We start from the raw sequence: 21,206 nt of genomic DNA, 5'->3' as shown, positions 1-21,206 counted from the left end.
CGGGGGATGAGGATTGTCCAGGAAATTTCGCCGCCGGCCAGCCACCCCTGACACTGTATCACATCACACGTTGCTCCCCACGCGGTACGCATCAACATACGTACACGGCGGGCAGTAGGTATATATACGCGGTACATTTGTCACTTATCGACGTACTCGCTACACCAACCCGTCTGATCGACCAGCAAGCAAATTAGACCGAATTAGTACTGAGAAACCAACCGTGCGCTCCCATGGAGTGGCCGGCAGCAGGGTGCTCGATCGCGCTCGTCTCTTTGCTCGCGCTCTGGAGCAGCGCCGCATCCGTTGCATCGCTGTCAGCGGCGGCACCGGTGCAGGTTGGCGTGCTGCTGGACCTGACGAGCGACGTGGGGAGGGAGAGGCGCGCCTGCATTTCCACGGCGTTAGACGACTTCAACGCCGCCCAGTACGCCAGCTCCGGCGCCGCCGCCGCCGCGCGGCGGGTCGAGCTGCGCGTGCGGGACTCGCGCGGGGATCTCGCCGCGGCCGCACACGCTGGTAATGAACGCCGAAGATAAATTTCTCCCAACTCTTCTTCACTTCAAGCTAGACTACCACTGCATTATCGACTCACTCCGTCCCAAAATAAGTGATTTAAATTTGTATTACCTTTAATACAAAATTAGAAAGGGAGTATCTACTTATACACACACTTGTTTTCTGTGGTAAATGCACTTCGAGAAAAAGAACCGTTGTATTATTATCCCTTTCTATGGGGAGCTCCTATTTTATGCTACTCCCATCAATTCAAAATACTTTCTCTGTTCATTTTTATAAGATCTTGAAGACATTTTAGACAATGTACAAAACAATCCACTTTGAGTTATCTGAAATGACTTACAAAAATAAACGAAGAGAGTAAAAAATTAAAACCATGACATTTATTTTGGATTGGAGGGTGTAATATTTTTTAACACAACCTCCTAGGCTTCATTGATAGATAATCATCAGTTTGGATCATACGGCAGACCAAGCCATGTGTGTCTACCTTATTCAAAGAAGATGTTAAGTGTTTCAAACTGTTGGAGCATCTATAACCAGACTTACGAAAAAGGGGTTTTCCCACTTTGTATTACAAAGCAACTATCGATACAGCTAATGATAGATGCTGGGGTCACAGCACAAACGAGCCCAAAAAGAACAGAGAAGAAAAAAAGAGAAACAAATGTCAACAACGGCAGATCAACGAAACGAAGATGACCGGCAACCGCGGCACCCTCCGGAGAAGTACCACCACGCTCCCAGCACTTTGAAACGCCGCATACCAAGCAACACCTTCAAAAAGGAGGCGACGACGACGCCGCTGTTGCCCGGACTAGTCTCCCTGGTACGCTGGGGGCAGTGGGGGGAGGGTGTACACCCACATGCGTCGTCGCGTCGGGGCCGGACGAGCCGGGAGAGATTTCTCCCGACCCAAACCCCCACCACCACCCCAGACGACCCATAGTGCACTGCCATCACGCTGCCTCCCAACATGTGCCACCACGGTCACCGAATCAACTTCGCAGTCTCCCTGAGGTCACCGACACGAGACCTGGAGGGTGGGAGAAGAGATAGTAGGCTCGGGGGCATCCGCAACATCGCCGACGTGAGGGGACAACCACCACCGTCGCCGCGGAGCCGACCGGACAAACGGGCAAGGGGCCTGCCAGGCGCCGAGGCCCGGTCGGACCCAAAAGGGCCCGGACAGCCCCTGCCGTCACGCTGCAGCTTGCCGGCCGACGAAGCCGCCACCACCTCGCAGACCACCGCCTCCTCGCCACCAATCAGGGAGCAGCGTCGCCGCTCACCGAGTCGCTGACCCGCCCTAGCCCAGATGGAGCCTGAAAGGGCCCAGATCTGGGCCGCGCGGGCGTCGCCGGTCACCAGCACCGCCACGCCGCCCCGCGGCCAACGGCCGCGCCGCTGCACCAAGGACCCCGAAGCCCGTCGAAATCCAGCTGCCGAGCCACACCGCAGTCGGCCGACCCCCCTCCCCCCATGAGCGCGCGGGGAAGGAATGGCTTGCCGCCGCCAGCGCCACGCGGGAAGGGCCCGACGAACCAAGCCGGCAGCGGTAGGGGGGAGAGGGATGGGGAGGAGGCCGGAGGAGAGGGAGCGGCAGGGCCCCGCCTGTCGCCCGCGGGGGACGAGCGAGCGGACGGGAACGTGGGGGAGGGGTGGGGAAGAGGGAGGCGGGGCGCGCGCGGCCGGCGGCCTGCGGCGGCGGGAGGGGGCGGCCGACGGCGGCGGGGGGGGGGGAGGAGGGAGGGAGGAACTCTAGCCTCCTCACTAGCGATTTCACTAAACGACCTAAGGAAAAGGGTCTTCTGAGGACACAAATGTATAAAATACAGTTCTAATCTACAACCAGACTTAGCAGACCTGGCTCTCTAAACGCCCGCGGACGCGTTCGGTCAATGATCGGGTGTGTCTGTTTTGAGCCCCTATTTATCCGTTCATGCAACAACACTCCTCGTTTTTTCCCTTATATGTCCGATCACTTCCAGACGATTGGTAGAGACGAAGAGAGAGAAAGAAAAGAATGAATAAAGAGCGAAAAAAGGTGGTCCAGAGTGGGCCGCGTCCTACGTGACGGATTGATCGGACACATCCAGACTGTCCGCGAACCCTCGGACGCACCCAGGCGTATAGGGATAATATGAGGGTTCCAGTTAGATCACTTTTTTCTCTTTCTCCTGTCCAGTCATTGACCGATCGCGTCCGCGGACGTTTGAGAAAGATTTGAGGATGCCGACTGTAGATGCTCTTACTTTTCGCATCGAAGCTCGCTTAGGTGGGCCGGCCCGTTACTGATCATGTCTCAATTTATTTCTGTCTAACCAGTTTTCGATTAGTTTTGTATTTTGTTTCCATAATTAAAAAGACATATTTTCAGAAAACCCTAACATTTTAGAAAATTATGAACATTATTTAAAAAATCAGGTTTTTTGAAAATAATTGACATGTTCTTGAAAAAACGACAACATTCTTATATAATGTGAACATTATTTTAAATTTGTGAAAATAGTTGAAAGAGAAAAAACCAAAAAGGAAATGAAAAATAAAGAGTAAAACTGAAAACAAGTAATTATCTTGAAAATAGAAAAAAGAACAAACCAAAATTGAACCTTCTAGAAACTTCCTAAAACTGATAAAACCTGAGCTAGAACCTTACCAAAGCTAAATCCAGTTAATTGGGCCGGCCATTTGCTCACTCGGTTTGCTCCGCAGAGAGTGATTATTTTTAGAGAATGGAGGTTGGTTGTTTTTTAGTTAAATATAAACATAATTTATACATCAACTTGTCTTCGATGCTCACTTTGCTCACTAAACTTGCTCGGTGTGCTTATGGCACGCTGAGCCTTTTGTTTTTAGAGAGAGAGTTTGATTTTTTTTTTTTTGAGAAACGAGAGTTTGATTGGTTTGGTCACAGTAAACCGGCCGGGCCGGCCTAATGCAACGCTGGCCCACACAACGCACCTGCTCCAGGGCCGAACATCCACTGGCTTCAGCAGTCGCGGTCTCCTCGGGAAGCAACGGACGCCGTCCAGCCGCCGTAACCCCCATACCGGCGGCGTCCTCTCCGTCATCCCGCCCCCGCCCCCCCAGCCCGGATCCGAGATGTCGAGCCCTTGCTCCGCCTGCCACCCAACCAGCGGGCTGCCATGGCCTCCACACCCCCTGCAGCTAGCGCCAATGCCTCATTGTCTCTCGCTCACAAGGTACAGAGCGGCAGTGCCGAAATTTCTTTCAGGTGGTTTTGTTTATGTGCCGAATTTAGGAAATAAGAGTGATGAGGATGCACGGCACTCCTCTAGTCCCTTGCTCTGATGATGCAGATCCACAGCACACCTCTAATCACTTACTTGGATGTGAAACTGCAGTGAGTAATTCCCCAAAAAAAAGACCTTTAACAGGCTAATTATGTTGTAATCCCGTCGCCACAGAGACGCTTTCCTTTCTTTCCCCTCCCCCATGTTTCTTATGCACTTTTGCTGCGTTTTCTCCTGTTTCATGTAATGGACTATGCGTCCCCAGGCTGCGGCCTGTTTGAAATATATAAGGTAGAAAGAACTCTACCTTTTATTTTCAAAAAAAAAGACCTTTAACGAATAATGCAACAATAGACTTATTTGATTGCCTAATTGTTCCAACATTATGCTAATTGCTCGGCTAATTCTGTGATGCATATGAGTTTTGCAGCCGATGACCTGATCAAGAATGGGCAAGTGCAAGCCATCATATGGGCCACTGAGACACTGACCAAATCAGACCGCGCCGCACACCACCGCAATCACATTCCGGTTCTCTCCTTCTCCGGCATTTCTCCAACATTGTGTGCCTTCTGGCTGGAAGATCATGTAGCAGGTTCCCAGGGTCATGTCAAGTTTGGATTTACACTTGGAAGTGATAGTATAACCTTTCCTAATCCAGAACCTGATAGAAGATATAGCAGAAGACTAGAAACAAGAAAATCAAGGAAGAATTGTAGAGGTGAGACAGGGCTGAAGATTGCTGTGCCACTGAAACTAGGTTTTGAAGTTTTTGTGAATGTTATTGATCCTATCTCCAAGAAACAAAATGTCACTGGCTACAGCATTGATATCTTCAAGGCTGCTATGAAGAATTTACATCGTCATCCGTGCTATACATTTTTTGTCTTCAACGGTACTTACGATGAGCTAGTAGGCGACGTCTCATCAGGGGTAAGGCTTACTCCTACACCTCTTGTATTTTATTATTTTCTGAGTATGGATTTGTTAACATTATAATTTCTTATACCTAAATATACCTTTTGATCCATGCTAACTTTCTGGCGGACAAACAGATGTATGATGGTGCAGTAGGCGACGTGACCATAACGGCGGAACGAGTCATCACCACCGACTTTACAATGCCATACACACAGTCTGGTGTGTCTATGCTTGTGCTTGCCCAGGATGAATCGGATACAATCCGTTGGACATTTGTAAAGCCACTAAATGGGAAGCTTTGGTTTGCAACCATGGTCTTCCTCTTCTATACTGGCTTTGTCGTGTGGATGATTGAACTACCCAGAAATCAGGAGTACCAAGGATCAAGTTTGAGACAGTGTAGCACCGCCCTCTACTTCGTTTTCTCCACTTTGACATTTTCTCATGGTCAGCACTTCAAGCTTAAACTTCTTGACAATATTTGATGCATTATAATAAGTGGTTTGATGTATTAACACAGTTACAAGATTAAGATCTCTTGGTTATCTCATGGACAGGCCATACTATTAGAAGCCCCTTGTCAAAAATTGTGGTGGTGATATGGTGCTTTGTAGTGCTGGTTCTTGTCCAGAGCTATACAGCAAGCCTGTCATCCATTCTGACTGCAAAGAGGCTCCGTTCTTGGATGACAGATTTTGACCAGCTGCGGCACAGTGGTGACTTTGTAGGATACCAAGATGATTCATTTGTGCGGTCCTTCTTGATGAATCATAACATCAGTGAAAACAGGTTAAGGAACTACACCACGAAAGAAGAATATGCTGATGCTTTGTGGAAGGGGTCCAATAATGGAGGGGTGTCGGCTATCGTCGATGAGATCCCCTATTTGACTTCTTTCCTCTCAGACCGTCGGTATGGAAATGATTTTAGGATGCTCGGGTGCATATACAAGACTCCTGGATTTGGTTTTGTAAGCTACTCAACCTAATGCCTTGGTATATTCCTGATTTGTTCTTTGCAGTCTGGACAAAAAAATTAGTTGCTGACTTTGTGTTCTTATCTTCAGGCATTTCGTCTAGGTTCTCCGCTAGTTCATAATCTTTCGACTGCCATCCTGAACCTAGCAGGAGGGGATGAGGGATCACGAATCGAAGTGAAATGGTTTGGCACAACTTCATCGCCGATAGGTGCTGGCACAATCCCAGACACTGATTCCGCGCCTCTTACTTTAGAAAGCTTCTCTGGTCTCTTCGTCATCACTGGATCCATTTCAACTCTCATGCTTCTGATAAGCATAATGAGGTTGATTCATGCCAAATGCACTGAGTTGAGAATGGCTGATGTGGAAAGTGTCAGCTACAGTGGCACCAACGATGAGTCCCATCTGTTGCAGAATGGCACAGGTGACAACCCCAGCCTTGATCAACAACCCTTCCATGAAGCTCGCAATAATAATTCTGGGGGCGTCCATATGAGCAGCGAAAATGTTGGAGACACAGAGCTTGACACATTGCAGCAGAATGGCATGCATGGTGGCTCTGTCCCTGCAGGACACATTCAGATTGAGATGCGCGATATCTAAGGTAAAGGGAAGCGCAGATGCTCATGAGTACTTCACTGACTGCATTCCATATCTTGGACTATATAGGACTTGTTTTTCTCTCTCTTCCGCGCTCTCTTGGAAAGAAGAGGTAGATGTTCAGTGTGCATATTCTCTTTAGACAATTTACTTATGTTTTCAAAGTAGTACCGGTGTACTAGAAGTTCTGTAATTTCATTTGTAAATAGATGGTGGTTTAGACAGGTATAGTCCTCAACATTTATAAATAACATTCTAATGGTATTGTTTGCATTTTACAACCCTGAATGTCCGAAGTTGGGGAAGTTCATGTTTTATGGAACGTTGCCCTGTAAACTGAGCGGAGGCAGTATTACATATGTAGTATATGACTTTACATGTGTGCTTCAGCCTACCAGGAGATCTGTTGCTATTAAAGCAACGCTGCATTCCACAAGTTGAATTGGATATAAACAGTCGTATTCTTTCCTTTCTCTTTTGCGTATTAAAGATATACTCTCTCCGTCCTATTAAGGGCGTTTTTGACACTAGTGATGTACACAGTTGTCTGTTTTTTTTTTTGTTGCAAGGCACATTTGTCTGTTCAGAACTTCAGATTGACATGATTTATGATATCGTCTTGAAGCAACAATGTACTGGTTCTCCAGCTCCTTTATGGACAGTTTTTGTTACGTGTCCTTTATAGACAGTTGATGGTTCAGACAAAACCATAATCTCCAACATACATGGTCTTGGTGAAGAAATCTCAACTTTCAGATGAACTTATCAGTACTGAATTTGTTGAGAGAGAAAAAATTAACAGTACTATCTCGATCCGTTTCTTCTCCGGTGCTGCATCTTGCAACACCGTGTGGGTAGCTGTGCCGCTCCTCTAGCTGCGCCGCTGGCCATTCCGGCCGCGGCGGCCACCCTTCTCCCTAGCTGCGCCGTGGGCCGCTCCGGCCACGGCGGCCACCTCGCAGCGCCCGCCAGCTGCTGCCTGCTGGCCGGCATGGGTCCGCCACGCTCTCATAGATCTAGCACTAGCGGTAGCCTGCGTGCATCTTCTCCGGCCTCCCCTGCGTCCTCTGGTCCGTCCGTGGTGCCGGACTCGCAGCTGCCCCGCGATTTCAATGCGCGAGATCCCGGTTCTCCGCCCCGGATCCTGCTTCGTGGGGAGTGCTCATCCGTGGCGCCCCCTTCCCGCCCGGCGGATCTAGCCGCTGACCCTGCCTCGCTTCTTTTTTGGGAGCGACCACGCCTTCAATCCATCGTAGTTGCTCCCGCTGCTGGCGTTAACTCCCCCCCCTGAGCTGGATGGGAGTTGGACCGAGGTCTCGTCCCGGAAAAACAGGCGCCCGAGCTCTGGCACGGCGGGCTATAGGCCGCGCCCCTCTCCGGCTCGGCATGGGCGCCGAGGCGACATCAATGCTGCTGCCGGCCGGGCTGCTTTCTTAAGCAGGTTCGGCGGCAAGTGCTTTCGCTGCTTGAGCAAGAAGCACCATAGAAAGGACTGTCGCGATCCGATCTGCTACATCGTCTACAACCACTCCGGCCACTCCGGTCGCGAGTGCCCACAGAATCCAAGGGGCAACCCCCCGCTAGGGTGCCAGTGCGGGATAGGATCCGCTTTGCCTCCGCTGCCCCCCCCCCCCCCCCCCCCCCCCCCCCCCCCCCCCCCCCCCCCCCCCCCCCCCCCCCCCCGCTGCCGCGCCTCCTTCCGCCACCACACCACCGCCCATTGCCATGGAGGGCACCCACGTCACCGACCCCGTGCGCCGCCCGCGGCACAGCTGCAAGGTGGTGATGTCCACCCCTGCGCTGGAGCACGCCACCTTCGTCCTCAAGCGTCAGGCGGTGTTGCTCACGGCGGCGGATGCGCGGCGCACGTCCAGCGCCATGGCGGTTGGTCAAGAGCTTGAGGCTCGGCTGCGCATCCCGCCGCACCTGCTGCGGATCACCAGCCATGACCCGGAGGACTACCTCATCATCTTCGATCTGCCGATCCATCAAGACCAAGTTGTCAAGCTGGGCTCACTGTCGGTTGACGGCGCCAAGTTCTTCATCAAGCGCTGGCATGAGGACGACCACACGGTGATTCAAACCTTCAACTACCATGTCCGGGTAGTCACCGAGAAGATGCCGCAGCAGTTCTGGTCCGTCGAAGGGGCTGAGGAGGCTCTTGGCTACCGTGTTGACCGCCTCGACAGCCGCACGTACGAGCGCAGCCACACCAAGAGCTTCGCCTGCTGGGTGTGGGTGTGGGACGTGGACCTCATCCCGACCAAGCACAGTTCTGGCGGATGGAGCGTGGGGCTGGCCGCGTGGAGGAGATGCTCGGCTTCTCGCCGCCGGGTCGTGTCATCGCCGCGCCTCCGTCTGCAAGCCGCCACGACGTCCTCATCCATGTGGACCGCATCGAGGACTGGTCGCCCTACGAGCCGCGGTCGCCGCGCTCAGCGCAGAGCGGCCTGCCTTCCTCGGACTCTGACAACGACGATAGACCCATGCCGCGGATCATCCCCGTTGGCTCTTGGAAGAAAGGAGTGGAGGACGGCCAGCGCGAGCCGCATCCCGGCGTCAGCTTGCCGTGCTTGCTGACATGGGCTGCCGCGGTGCCCCCCGCGGTGGCGGCGGCCGCAAAGATGACGACGGAGAAGACCAGGGAGGGCGCAGATCCTGGAAGGACACGCTGCTAGGTCGAAGCCGCGCCGGGAAGGAGAAGGCGCCGGAGTAGGAGGGCTCCTCTCGACGCCGCAGCCGCAGCCGCTCACCGCCTGGGCAACGTCGCTCGGAAAGCTCGCGGGGCCGGCACAACACCAGCCGTCGCCACGTCACAGGTGCGGGGGGGTGCTCTTCTCCAAGCACCGCGCCCCTGCCCCCGCCTCCGCCCCCTGCCATCGCTGCTGCTGTTGCTGACCCCATCGCCGACTTCTTCGCCGGCGCCAAGAGCCAACTGCCGCAGCCACCCCCCTTCAACTGCATGGCTGCGGAGATGGAGGCCCACGTGGAAGCTGCTATCTCCGCACCGCTGGAGTTCAACAGCCAAGTCAGCACCGTCAAAGCACCATCTCCGGGCCTGCCAGATGCCTTCGGCCCAACCCTGGCCGGCCCACGCGCTGCGGTGGGCCTGCTCAACCGCAAAGAGCCGGCCCGCCCCGCGGCGGTGGAGATGCAGCTGGGGGCCGTCACCTAGCAAGTCTGTTGTCTTCAGCTTGGTGCAGAGGGCGAGGTTTCAGAGCCGGCCGCGGCCCCGCTGCGCCTCTTCCAAGCCACCAAGCCGCCGCTAGTGCCGGAGGCGCCGCTGCGTCGCTCGTTGGCCCCGCCCAAGACTAGAGCCACTCCCGCCCCTGTTCGCCATAGCGCCAGGCAAGTTGCAAACCCGACGACCGTGCCTGTCGCGCAGCAGGGGACGCTGCGGCTGGTGCGCGAGCTAGGCTTGCTTGGTCCAAAGGAGAAGATGACTGCCAAGACGGCCGAGAAACTGCTGCGCAAGTTCGACGAACCGCTCACCGATGGTGACATTGCCTGCATTGCCAAGCTAACTCGCCTCAATAAGGAGGCGCTGCGTGTGGCGGCCGCCATGGCCGGCGCTGATGGAGCCGCCGAGGAGGCCGCGGTGTGATCATGTTAGTGAAATGCTTTAGATGTCTCTAGCGGCGCCCAGCCTTAAGCGGGGTTGAGTTAGGATCCTTTGTAATTCTTGTAGGGTTAGTTGTTAGGAGTAGAAGGTGCTGCTGCAATTTGGGGCCTATTGGTGGGCATCAGCGCTCCCTGGTAGAAGACGGAGTGTGTCGGTCACTGTCATTTGGTTTATCTTCTATCAATGAAAGTAGTAGTCGCTGGAGTATGATCATGTTTCCATATGGATGACAACCTTTGTCCCATAGTTAGCTGGAATGTGCGAGGGCTCAATATGCCGGCCAAACGTGATGCTGTCTGCGAAGCAATAGTTGCGCATCAACCGACGATCCTCTGCCTTCAGGAAACCAAGATCGACGTCTAGTCCCCGGCCTTAGTGAAGGACATAGGTGGTAGCAGGTTAGTCGACTGTGTAGTGCTACCTGCGATCGGCTCGAGGGGCGGGGTTGCCATTTTTTGGGACAGCCAGATCGTTTCGATTGTGTCTCAGGCCGTAGGAGAGTTTGCCATCACTGTAAAAGTGACCGTCGTCCGATCGGCCACCGTCTTTTGGTTAACTGCAGTCTACGGGCCGGCGGACGACGCTCGCAAGGATGCTTTCCTTCTCGAGCTTGCAAGATCTGCACCCCCCTAGTGATCCCTGGCTTCTAACCGGCGACTTCAATATTATCTACGAAGCTAGAGATAAGAACAATTTCAACCTGAACCGGTGAATTATGGGGAAGTTTAGGGCGGCGCTAGATGCGGCTGGCTTGCGGGAAATCAAGTGTAAAAATAGAAGGTTCACATGGAGTAATGAACGCCAAAACCCCACGCTGGTTAGTATAGATAAATTCTTCTGCACGGTGAGCTGGGAGCTTCTCTTCCCCGCCTATGGCCTGATGGCCGCAGCCACGACATGCTCTGACCATTGCCCACTGATCCTGGCGCCATGCAATGCCCCGATCCGTCGTGCTAGCTTTAGATTTGAATCCTTCTGGCCGAAATTCCCGCACTTTCACATACTGTCGAGCATGCTTGGTATAGGCCGGTTCAGCAGCGCTGCGCTTTCGCACGCTTGCAAATCAAGCTCAGCAGGGTGGCACACGACCTGAAGATCTGGAGCAGATCCCTGTTCAGCGACGCAAAGGTGCAGTTCCACATCGCCAATGAGATAATTCTGAGGTTGGATGTGGCTCAAGAGACAAAAGCTCTGTCAGAAGCCGAGTTTAAGCTGCGCAAGCTGCTCAAGGTTCGTCTGGTGGGGCTTGCGGCCATTGAAAGGGCCAGAAGGAGACAAGCCTCCAGGGTGCTCTGGCTGCAGGCGGGTGACACCAGCACAAAGTTCTTCCATGCCAAATGCTGCTCCAGAAGACGCAAGAACTTCATCCATACAATTCAGAGCGATGATCGATGCGCCACGACTCATAGTGACAAGGCATAGATCATCTATGATCACTTCAGCAAGATGATGACAGCGGACACCGGTCGAAACGTGATGCTGAACTAGAACGAGCTGCAGTTACCAAGAATTCAAGCAGCCGGCTTGGATAATCCTTTCACGGAAGGAGAGGTCTAGACTGCCATCATGCAATCGCCGACGGAGAAGGCGCCGGGCCCTGATGGTTTCACTGGGGCATTCTTCAGAGCTTGTTGGTCGATCATCAGCAGCGACATCATGGCGGCCCTTCACCAGTTCTATCACCTTGCTGGTGGTAATTTGGCTGCTCTGAACACTGCCTTTGTCGCACTGCTGCCAAAGAAGGACGGAGTCGTGCGGATGACATACTTTCGCCCAATTAGTCTCATCCATTCATTCGCTAAGCTGATCACTAAGGTGTTGTCAATTAGGCTGACCAAAGTAATCCACACGATTGTCTCCCCTGCACAGTCAGCCTTCCTGAAGACGAGGTGTATACAAGACAGCTTCCTCTATGCTCAGAATGGAGTGCGTGCTCTACACCGCACCAAAACCCCAGCTCTCCTGCTCAAACTAGACATCTCCAAAGCGTTTGATAGCATATCCTAGGATTACTTGCTGGAGCTGTTGTAGGAGCTGGGTTTCAGCGCTAGATGGAGAGATTGGATTGCCTGGCTGTTGGCTTCTTCACACTTGGAATTCCTGCTTAATGGAGTGCCATGGAGGAAAATACAGCACCGCAAGGGCCTTCGCCAGGGCGATCCACTCTCCCCTCTGCTGTTCATTTTAGCCATTGACCCGTTGCAACACCTGATTGATGCAGCAGTCCAGCGACAGATGATGCAACCATTGCCAAGAAGGGAACTGAAGCTCAGGGTCATCCTTTACACGGATGATGCAGTCGTTTTCATGAACCCAGACCAAGAGGAGATGGAGGTGCTCAACACCATTCTGAATATGTTTAGCGAGGCATCGGGCCTGAAGATCAATAGACAAAAATCAACGGCAACACCAATTCGATGTGACACTATGGACATCCAGCAGCTTCTTCAGAGTTTTGGAGGCACCACCACCTCATTCCCGCTTAAATATTTGGGCCTCCCGCTTACTCTGACAAGAACACGGCTAGTGCACCTTCAGTTTGTCTTGGATCGAATCAGAGCAAGATTGGCTGGATGGAAGGGCAAACTCATGACTATTGCTGGACGATGGGTGCTCGTCAGAGCAGTGTTGACTGCCATCCCAGTTTTTGCTATGACAGTACTCCGTATGCCAAAGAAATTCTTCAAGGAAATTGACAAAGTGAGGTGTCGCTTTCTGTGGGCAGAAGAGGAGGAGCTATCCGGAGGCAAATGCAAAGTAAGCTGGAGCAAAGTTTGCTCCCCGTTGAGAAAGAAGGGTTGGGCATTCTCAATCTGGAGCATTTTGGCCGGGCCCTGCGCCAGCGATGGCTTTGGCAAACCTGGAAACACCCGGACAGGCCATGGGTAGGAATGGAGGTGCCATGCTCGGACTCCGATCGGCTGTTTTTCAGCGCGGCCACCTCGGTCACGGTGGGCGACGGCCGGACGGCCAGGTTCTGGACCTGTTCCTGGCATCAGGAGGGCACGCTTCGATTGCTCTTTCCGGCGCTCTATAAGCACTCGAGGAGGAAGAATAGAACAATCGCTGATGCCCTTAGCAATGACCGCTGGATTCTTGATCTGGCGCATGGGTAGACAGACCTGATCGTCTGCGACTGTGTGGCCTTGGCGCGGCTGCTGCGCCTGATGCCGATCAACCTTACTACAGAGGTGGGCGACGAGATAAGATGGAACTTGGAGGCCAGCGGCTGCTACACTGCTGCATCAGCATATACGGCGCAGTTCCAGGCGATCCACGCCTCAAATTTCCCTCAGATCATTTGGAAGACTTGGGCGCCAGGGAAACTGAAGATTTTCTTTTGGTTAATGCTGCTCAACAGGCTCTGGTGCAATGACCGCCTTCAGCGACGTGGATGGCCCAATTCTTACTTCTGCCAATTCTGTTTCAGAAACCTTGAGACGGCTGATCACATATTCTGGTCGTGCCCTTTCACCAAGGCGATTTGGAGCAGCCTGTCATCTTGGTTTGGCTGCGAAGCTCTGAGACAACAAGCCTCTCGCCAACCGCACAGTGCTGCTGATCGCATTGTGGGTATAGCGGAGGACACAAAACCTGAGTTCAGAAAAGGCATAAGGTCCCTGATGATGCTAGCAGCTTGGGAAATCTGGAGTCACCGAAACGACTGCACATTCAGGAGCAAGGAGGCCTCGAGGCGTGAGGTTCTGCAGGCCATCAGGCGGGGCACTGAGCTATGGAGGCAGGCTGGAGCAACGTGTCTACTGCACCCGTTCACGCTACCACCGGAGGGGATAGGCTGATGGATAAGCTAGTTCTTGGCCGAATGTAGTTTTTAGTTTTCCCTCTCAATTTCTTTTCTTTTGCTCCTTTTGTGATCTTCGGATCCCCGCCCATGTATTTTCTCTTTAACCACTGCTCCCTGCTATGATCAACATGAAAAGCCAGCATTGCTGGATCTTTCAAAAAAATTAACAATATTGCTTTCATTTAATCAATGATAAATGTTTTTCTTTAATAATATCCATAACAGTCAAAGTTAGAGAAGTATGCATAACAGACTGACAGGAGAACGCTAAGTTTGGTTCTTTAATTAGCTGCTTAGCTGATCTGGGAACGGATGTATGTACCTTAAAATACAAGCACCAGTGCATTACCTTAATATAGTATTCCATCCGTTCGAAAAAGTTTGTTTTTCAAATAGATGTATCTAGCACTACCGAGGAAGTAGTTCTTAATTATTACACAGTTTCAAGCTTTCTTAGCTCAGCTTATTTGTCAAGTTGTTTTTTTTCTTTCGAAAAAAAGATAAGATATATGTACCTTCGTCGAGTCGTTCACCCCCGCAGAAGAAGAGGAAAAGAAACGGCTTCTCTCACAGACAGGGACAGTTGCAATGAGATGGAGACTGGAGAGAGTACGTCGATTCCTCGTCGATGCTCCAATTTAATTATCTTGCATCCGCTAGATTTTCTGACGAACTCGGATCTTCAAGGGTATCTTTCAGCGATTTTACTAAATCTAGAAAGTTCGGTAATAACCCCTCGCGTCGCCTCCCCCTGGGCGACGCCAGGGGCCCCAACCCTAGTGCCGCCAGCACCTCCCCCTCCACCCCCTCCTGCCGCCGCTGCCACCGGCATGGGCCGCGGTGGCGGCGGGCCCGGTGCCAAAGGTCCTGGGCGGAGGGAGGCGGCGGATCCCATCTAAGGCGGCAGGGGTGGCCCTTCTCATGAGATCCAACGGCGGCGGCTAGGACGGAGTATCCGGGCTGTGCGGCGGGGGCCCGAGCACCATCGCCGGCGGAGCGGCGGCCCTGCATGGACGGCGGCGGTGGCAGCGCCCCATCCGGCGAGGTGGGCTGTCCTGCTCATGATGGTGACGACGGCTACTGCGGATCCAACGCCCCGTTTGGATCCGTCGCGGGGAGGCCTTTCGCCGACCGGCGGCGCGTGGAGGGACCGGTGAGGAGATGCCGGATCTCCGCCGGAGTACCGACGGCAACATACGTCTTCGTGGCCAGGTTCCGCTCGGTTCCAGCCAGCCACGAGGTCGGGAAGACGTGGCTTCCAATGAAAATCGCGCCAGACTGCGGTCTTGGCGGACGATGGCGGCGTCTCAGACGTCGTTTCCTTCTGGAGGCATCGTCGTTGCAGGTCTCATCAACCTGATCGGGAAGTTCTGGGGGAAACCCTAGATCTGAGTCTACCGGATCGGACGATGACGGTGCTATCGATATCGTTCTCTCTCACGGGGGCATCGTTTTGGAGCGAGTGCTGGTTGGAGGGGACAAGAGGAGGAGCGGTGTTTCATCTGCTCCATTGATGACGGCGGATCTCGGCGACGTGGCGCAGTGGAGACTCGGCGCCTGATGAGCGGAGATGGACTCGCGCAGGAGGGTGACGCTGCCTGGCGTCATGGTGGCGTCGGCGGCAGTTGGACCGGCCAAGGTTGATGCAGCAGTACAGCTCTGAAGATGAATTCGTGGCAGGTGGCTGCGGCGGCCTCATACCCGGCAGGGGTCCTGGCTGAGAAGCACGCCGGACTGGTGGGTGTCCATGCCCGGCAGGCGTCTTGGGTGGGACCTCAAGTCTTTAGCTGTTTAGGTTTGGCTGCGTGGTCTGTTTGGTATTAGGCCTAGACTTTCAGCGCCCCTACATCAACTGGATAGGGATAGCGACAGTTGTTGTTTAGTTTGGTGGCTTTAGACTTATTGTTGTATGACTCTATACGGTCTTGTGTCAATAATTAATAAAGTGACCGTATGTATGGTCCAGATGCAGAGGCCGGGGGTCGCGATTTTTTTTATCAACTTCATCTTCCGGGCAACAGCAGGATCATTCTTGGCTAGGTACGTATCTTTCAAAGTCAAGCTTGCTTAGGCCTTTCGTTTTTAGCAGAATATTGTCAGTGAAACAGTCCGCAGATAGCCTATTTCAACGGGAAGAACTGGCTAGCCAGGATTTCCGCCAAGACCGTGCTTGCTTACGACTGACCAATATAGATAAAATGAATGTGTTGGCTGAAGATCAAAGACGGTATAGCTCAAGCGGCTCATTGGCTTGAATTTTTGTCAGGTTTTTACACAGACGAGGACTGCGCGTACTACAGAACAACGAGGCAAAGCTGCTGTTACAGGTTGCGGCTGAAGTCTTTAGCAGAAGTCGAATCTGAGCACTCTTGGCATTAAGGATCGCTGGATAATGTCCCACATGCTGGTGTTGTGCTAAGTTTCTAATTTATCTTGCATGTATTCTGGACGGGTCCAGGCTCATTATCCTTTATATAACACAGTGCGGACGTAGACACTCGTACATACACACATACTCTTACCTTTATGAACGCATGCACGTATAACCTACTTCTATGAGCACCTTCGAGAGACCAAGCTGGCACATCATCTTGAGATTGATAAAATCGCCATAGACGTCTTCGTACCTGATAGCTTGACAAACAGTTTTATATTATGAGACGGAGGGAGTATATTTTGAATTAATAAATGTGTGTTTTATTGAAAAAGTGCATTTACATGGTGGAAAACTGTTAATTGGAAGGAGGAGATTGCAAGCATCGATAATTCATTGATCGTGTGCATGATGCACATATATAGGTACATGGTGGACCGGCCTCTACTTGTCTCCCAAGATGTACAAATATACAAGGGGGAGAGAGAGATACAATGGTATAAATACAGACCTTAGTCCTATACACGTACCGAGGACAACGTTCACTCAACACCCCATCGCAGTCGAAGCGTCACCGGAGGCACAGAGACTGGACCGAAACTCCTCGAAGACTAGGGTCGGTAGTCCCTTAATCATAACGTCGGCGAACTACTGAGCAATAGGGACGTGCAAAACGTGAACCCTCCCAAGTGCCACCTGCTCTCGAACGAAGTGGATGTCAAGCTCAATATGCTTCGTGCGGCGATGATGAACAGGGTTGGCGGAGAGGTATACGGCGAAGACGTTGTCGCAGTAGACGGTCGTGGCCTTAGGAACCACACAAAGCACTCAGCAACAGCGTTAGCCACTGCCCGATACTCCGCCTCAGCACTCGAGCGAGAGACCATGAGTTGTCGCTTGGACGACCACGAAATCAGCGAGGGCCCGAGGTAGACGCAGTAGCCTGACGTAGAGCGACGAGTGTCCGGGCAGCCAGCCCGGTCAGTGTCGGAGTGGGCGACCATGTAGATGGAGGTGGAAATCATCAAAGTGAGTCTCAGGGTCAATGAGTCGCGTATGTACCAGAGGATACGCTTCACCATAGTCCAGTGGGAGTCACGAGGTGAGTGCATGTGAAGGTACACCTGCTGCACTGCATACTGCAGGTCAGGCCGAGTGAGGGTGAGGTACTGCAAGGCACCGACGATGGAGCAGTAGAAGGCGGCGTCAAGCGCAACAGAGCCCTCCAGAGCAGAGATCTTTGCCTTAGTGTCAACAAGCGTGGTGGCGGGCTTGCAGTTAAGCATACCCGTGCGCTCAAGAAGCTCATGAGCGTACTTCTGCTGATGTAGAAAGAACTCGTCGGCACGGCGGATAACCTTGATGCCAAGGAAGTAGTGCAGCGCTCCCAGATCCTTGAGGGCAAACTCACCACGAAGACGAGCCGTGAGCTGCTGGAGAAGCTCAGGGGAGGATGCCGTCAGGATGATATCGTCAATATAGAGCAACAGATATGCAGTAGTAGTGCGTTGATGATAGACGAAGAGGGAAGTGTTGGAGCGAGTGGTGTGAAACCCAAGCTGCTGCAAAAAAACCGCCATAAGCTGGTACCACACCCGGGGCGCCTGCTTCAGCCCATAAAGAGACCAATACAACAAGCACACGTGATCAGGATGCTCGACGTCGACGAAGCCAGTAGGCTGCTCGCAAAACACCTTCTCAGTGAGATGGTCATGCAAGAAAGCATTTGAGACATCCAACTGATGCACGGACCAGGCACGGGAGACCGCCAGCTGCAACACAATACGAATCGTGCCCAGTTTGACAACCGGAGAAAAGGTGTCGGTGAAGTCAATGCCGACATGCTGTTGGAAGCCGCGCACCACCCAGCAAGCCTTGTAGCGCTCGAGAGAACCGTCAGGGCGGGTCTTATGGTGAAACACCCATTTTCCACTGATGACGCTGGCATGAGGGGGCCATGGAACAAGATGCCACGTGCGGTTGCGTTGCAACACATCGAACTACTTGCGCATCGTAGCAAGCCAATGTGGGTCACGAAGGGCTACATGTGCGGATGAGGGGATGGGCGATGGTGAAGACGACGAGGCCGACGCAATGCACGCATACTCATTAGAGGTGTAACGCGTGCTGCATCGGTGGATACCGGCGCGAGACCGAGTCATCACACCGGCAGGTAACAGGTCGACCGCCGAGGGAGCAATGGACAAGGGTGAGGACGAGTCCGTCGCAGCCTGTGCCTCAGAGGCGGTAGCAGAGGCGGCTGGTGCAGCCGCACGTGGGGCGGCCGCGCCCGAAGTGCCTGGGTCCGAGATAGCCGCACCTGAAGGGGCCGCTCGAGGCCATGCCGGGGCCACGTCCGAAGCAGCCACCCCCGAAGGGGCTGCTCGGGGGCGCGCCGGGGCCGAGGACCTGGCGGGGACAGCCGCACCAGGGGAGGCGGCAGTAAAAGATGGAGCGGGCGGCCTGCCAACAGGTGGGGCAGGAGCATGCCGGGCTCGAGATCCGTCGAGAAGCGCCGAGTCCTCTACAGAAGGTTGTACCTAGTGGAAGGGAAACACCCGCTCATCAAAGTACACGTGCCAGGAGGTTTACACATGGTGGGAGACAGGTTCATAGCACCGATAACCTTTGGTGTTGGTGGGATATCGTAGGAAAATACACACTACGAAACAAGGTGCAAGTGTGTGTAGTGTGGTGTAGGCGGTACTAGGATAACAAAGACAACAAAAGATGCGAAGACAATCGTAGGATGGAGGGGAGCCGAAGAGAAGATGATGAGGAGCGTCGTTCCAACGAGGACGACACGGTCGAATGTTAAGGAGGAGGGTGGCGGTAGCGAGAGCATCAGGCCCAAACCGAGGGGGTACATTGGAGTGAAACAACAATGTACAGACGTGGTCGTTGAGAGTGTGTAGAGAATGCGCTTGGCACGGCCGTTCTGCTGGGAGGTGTAGGGGCATGTTATGCAATAGGTGGTGCCGTAGGATGCGAGAAGCTGGCGAACGGCGGCGTTGTTAAACTCTTTTCCATTGTCAGTTTGAAGTGTGAGTATATGGCGACCGAACTGGATGGTGATGTAGGAGTAGAATGACGTGAGCGTGGCAAAGGCGTTGGACTTGCGACGAAGTGGAAACATCCACACAAAGTGAGAAAAATCATCAAGTAGCACAAGATAATATAGATAGCCCGTATTGCTCGCAACCGGAGATGTCCATACATCACTATGAAGTAACTAAAACGAAAAAGTGGAAATATTCGTTGACACACTAAAGGGTCGACGAACGTGCTTGCCGAGACGCAAGCATGACAAGTGTTCTTGTCGAGTTTATTACATGAAAATGAAGAACTCTTAAGAATCTGACGAAGAACTGTGGATTTGGGATGACCCAAATGTGCATGCCAAAGGTCGACCCTAGCGGAGAGGGCAACTGGAGGGGCAGTGATGGTGGCGGTGGTGGCAGAGTGCACCGGGTACAGGTCATCAGGGTTGTCACATCAGTGGAGAACCATCCGTGTATAAGCGTCCTTCATAGAGAAACCAAGATCATCAAATTCAACGGTAAGAGGTGTTGGGGAACACAGTAATTTCAAAAAAATTCCTACGCACATGCAAGATCATGGTGATGCATAGCAACGAGAGGGGAGAGTACCGTCTACGTACCCTCGTAGACCGTAAGCGGAAGTGTTATGACAACACAGTTGATGTAGTCGTACGTCTTCACGATCGACCGGTCTAGCACCGAAGGTACGGCACCTCCGCGATCTGCACACGTTCGGCTCGGTGATGTCCCGCGAACTCACGATCCAGTAGAGCTTCGAAGGAGAGCTTCGTTAGCACGACGGCGTGATGATGGTGATGATGTTGCTACCGAAACAGGGCTTCGCCTAAGCACCACTACGATATAACTGAGGTGGATTATGGTGGAGGGGGGCACCGCACACAGCTAAAAGATCAATGATCAACTTGTGTGTCTATGGGGTGCCCCCCTCCCACGTATATAAAGGAGTGGAGGATGGGGAGGGGGCCGGCCTCCTAGATGCGCCGCAAGGGGAGTCCTACTCCCGTCGGGAGTAGGACTCCCCCCTTGCCTTGTTGGTTTTAGGAGAGAAGGAAGGAGAGGGAAGAAGGAAGGAAAGGGGGGCCGGCCCCCCTCCCAATTCAGATTGGGCTTGGGGGGGGGGGTACGCCCCCCCCTTTGCTTCTTTCCCCTCTCTTCCACTAAGGCCCAATAAGGCCCATATACCTCCCGGGGGGTTCCGGTAACCTCGCGGTGCTCCGGTATACTCCCGTTTTCACCTGGAACCATTCTGATGTCCAAACATAGGCTTCCAATATATCGATCTTTACGTCTCGACCATTTCGAGACTGCTCTTCATGTCTGTGATCAAATCCGAAACTCCGAACTACCTTCGGTACATCAAAACACATAAACTTGTAATACCGAACGTTAAGTGTGCGGACCCTATGGGTTCGAGAACTATGTAGACATGACCGAGACATGTCTCCGGTCAATAATCAATAGCGGAACCTGGATACTCATATTGGTTCCTACATATTCTACGAAGATCTTTATCGGTCAAACCGCATAGCGATATACATTGTTCCCTTTGTCATCGGTATGTTACTTGCCCGAGATTCAATTGTCGGTATCTCAATACCTTGTTCAATATCGTTACCGGCAAGTATCTTTACTCGTTCTGTAATGCTACATCCCATAACTAACTCATTAGCTAGATTGCTTTCAAGGCTTATAGTGATGTACATTACCGAGAGGGCCCAGAGATACCTCTCTGACAATCGGAGTGACAAATCCTAATCTTGATCCATGCCAATTCAACAAACACCATCAGAGACACCTGTGGAGCACCTTTATAATCACCCAGTTACGTTGTGATATTTGGTAGCACACATAGTGTTCCTCCGGTATTCGAGAGTTGCATGATCTCATAGTTATAGGAACATGTATAGTTATGGAGAAAGCAATAGCAACAAACTAAATGATCATCGTGCTAAGCTAACGGATGGGTGCTACCGCTTGAGCACTGCATTGGTTTTTCCTTGAAGAGGAAAGGGTGATGCAGCAAAGTAGCGTAAGTATTTCCCTCAGTTTTTGAGAACCAAGGTATCA

At 52.7% G+C, this 21,206-nt stretch overlaps 1 protein-coding gene across 1 annotated transcript; it reads left to right on the top strand.

The window, feature by feature from the left end:
* Nucleotides 1–233: 233 nt before the first annotated feature.
* Nucleotides 234–6,279, top strand: LOC125523491 (glutamate receptor 2.8-like). Its single transcript, XM_048688525.1, has 5 exons — nt 234–519; nt 4,207–4,709; nt 4,832–5,144; nt 5,255–5,667; nt 5,764–6,279. The coding sequence occupies exons 1-5, from the start codon at nt 234–236 to the stop codon at nt 6,277–6,279; spliced, it is 2,031 nt and encodes a 676-aa protein (XP_048544482.1).
* Nucleotides 6,280–21,206: the final 14,927 nt, after the last annotated feature.

Source organism: Triticum urartu, chromosome 7 (assembly GCF_003073215.2).
Source record: "Triticum urartu cultivar G1812 chromosome 7, Tu2.1, whole genome shotgun sequence".
Lineage (NCBI taxonomy): Eukaryota > Viridiplantae > Streptophyta > Magnoliopsida > Poales > Poaceae > Triticum > Triticum urartu.
Note: the sequence above shows the minus strand (reverse complement) of the source record. Positions and strands in the feature narration are given on the sequence as shown.

Excerpts from the sequence above, each read along its gene's own strand:
- LOC125523491 (XM_048688525.1), top strand. The coding sequence starts at position 234 with ATGGAGTGGCCGGCAGCAGGGTGCTCGATCGCGCTCGTCTCTTTGCTC. Across the intron at positions 520-4,206 it reads CGCCGCGGCCGCACACGCTG|CCGATGACCTGATCAAGAAT; the intron begins GTAATGAACGCC and ends TGAGTTTTGCAG. Across the intron at positions 5,668-5,763 it reads AGACTCCTGGATTTGGTTTT|GCATTTCGTCTAGGTTCTCC; the intron begins GTAAGCTACTCA and ends TCTTATCTTCAG.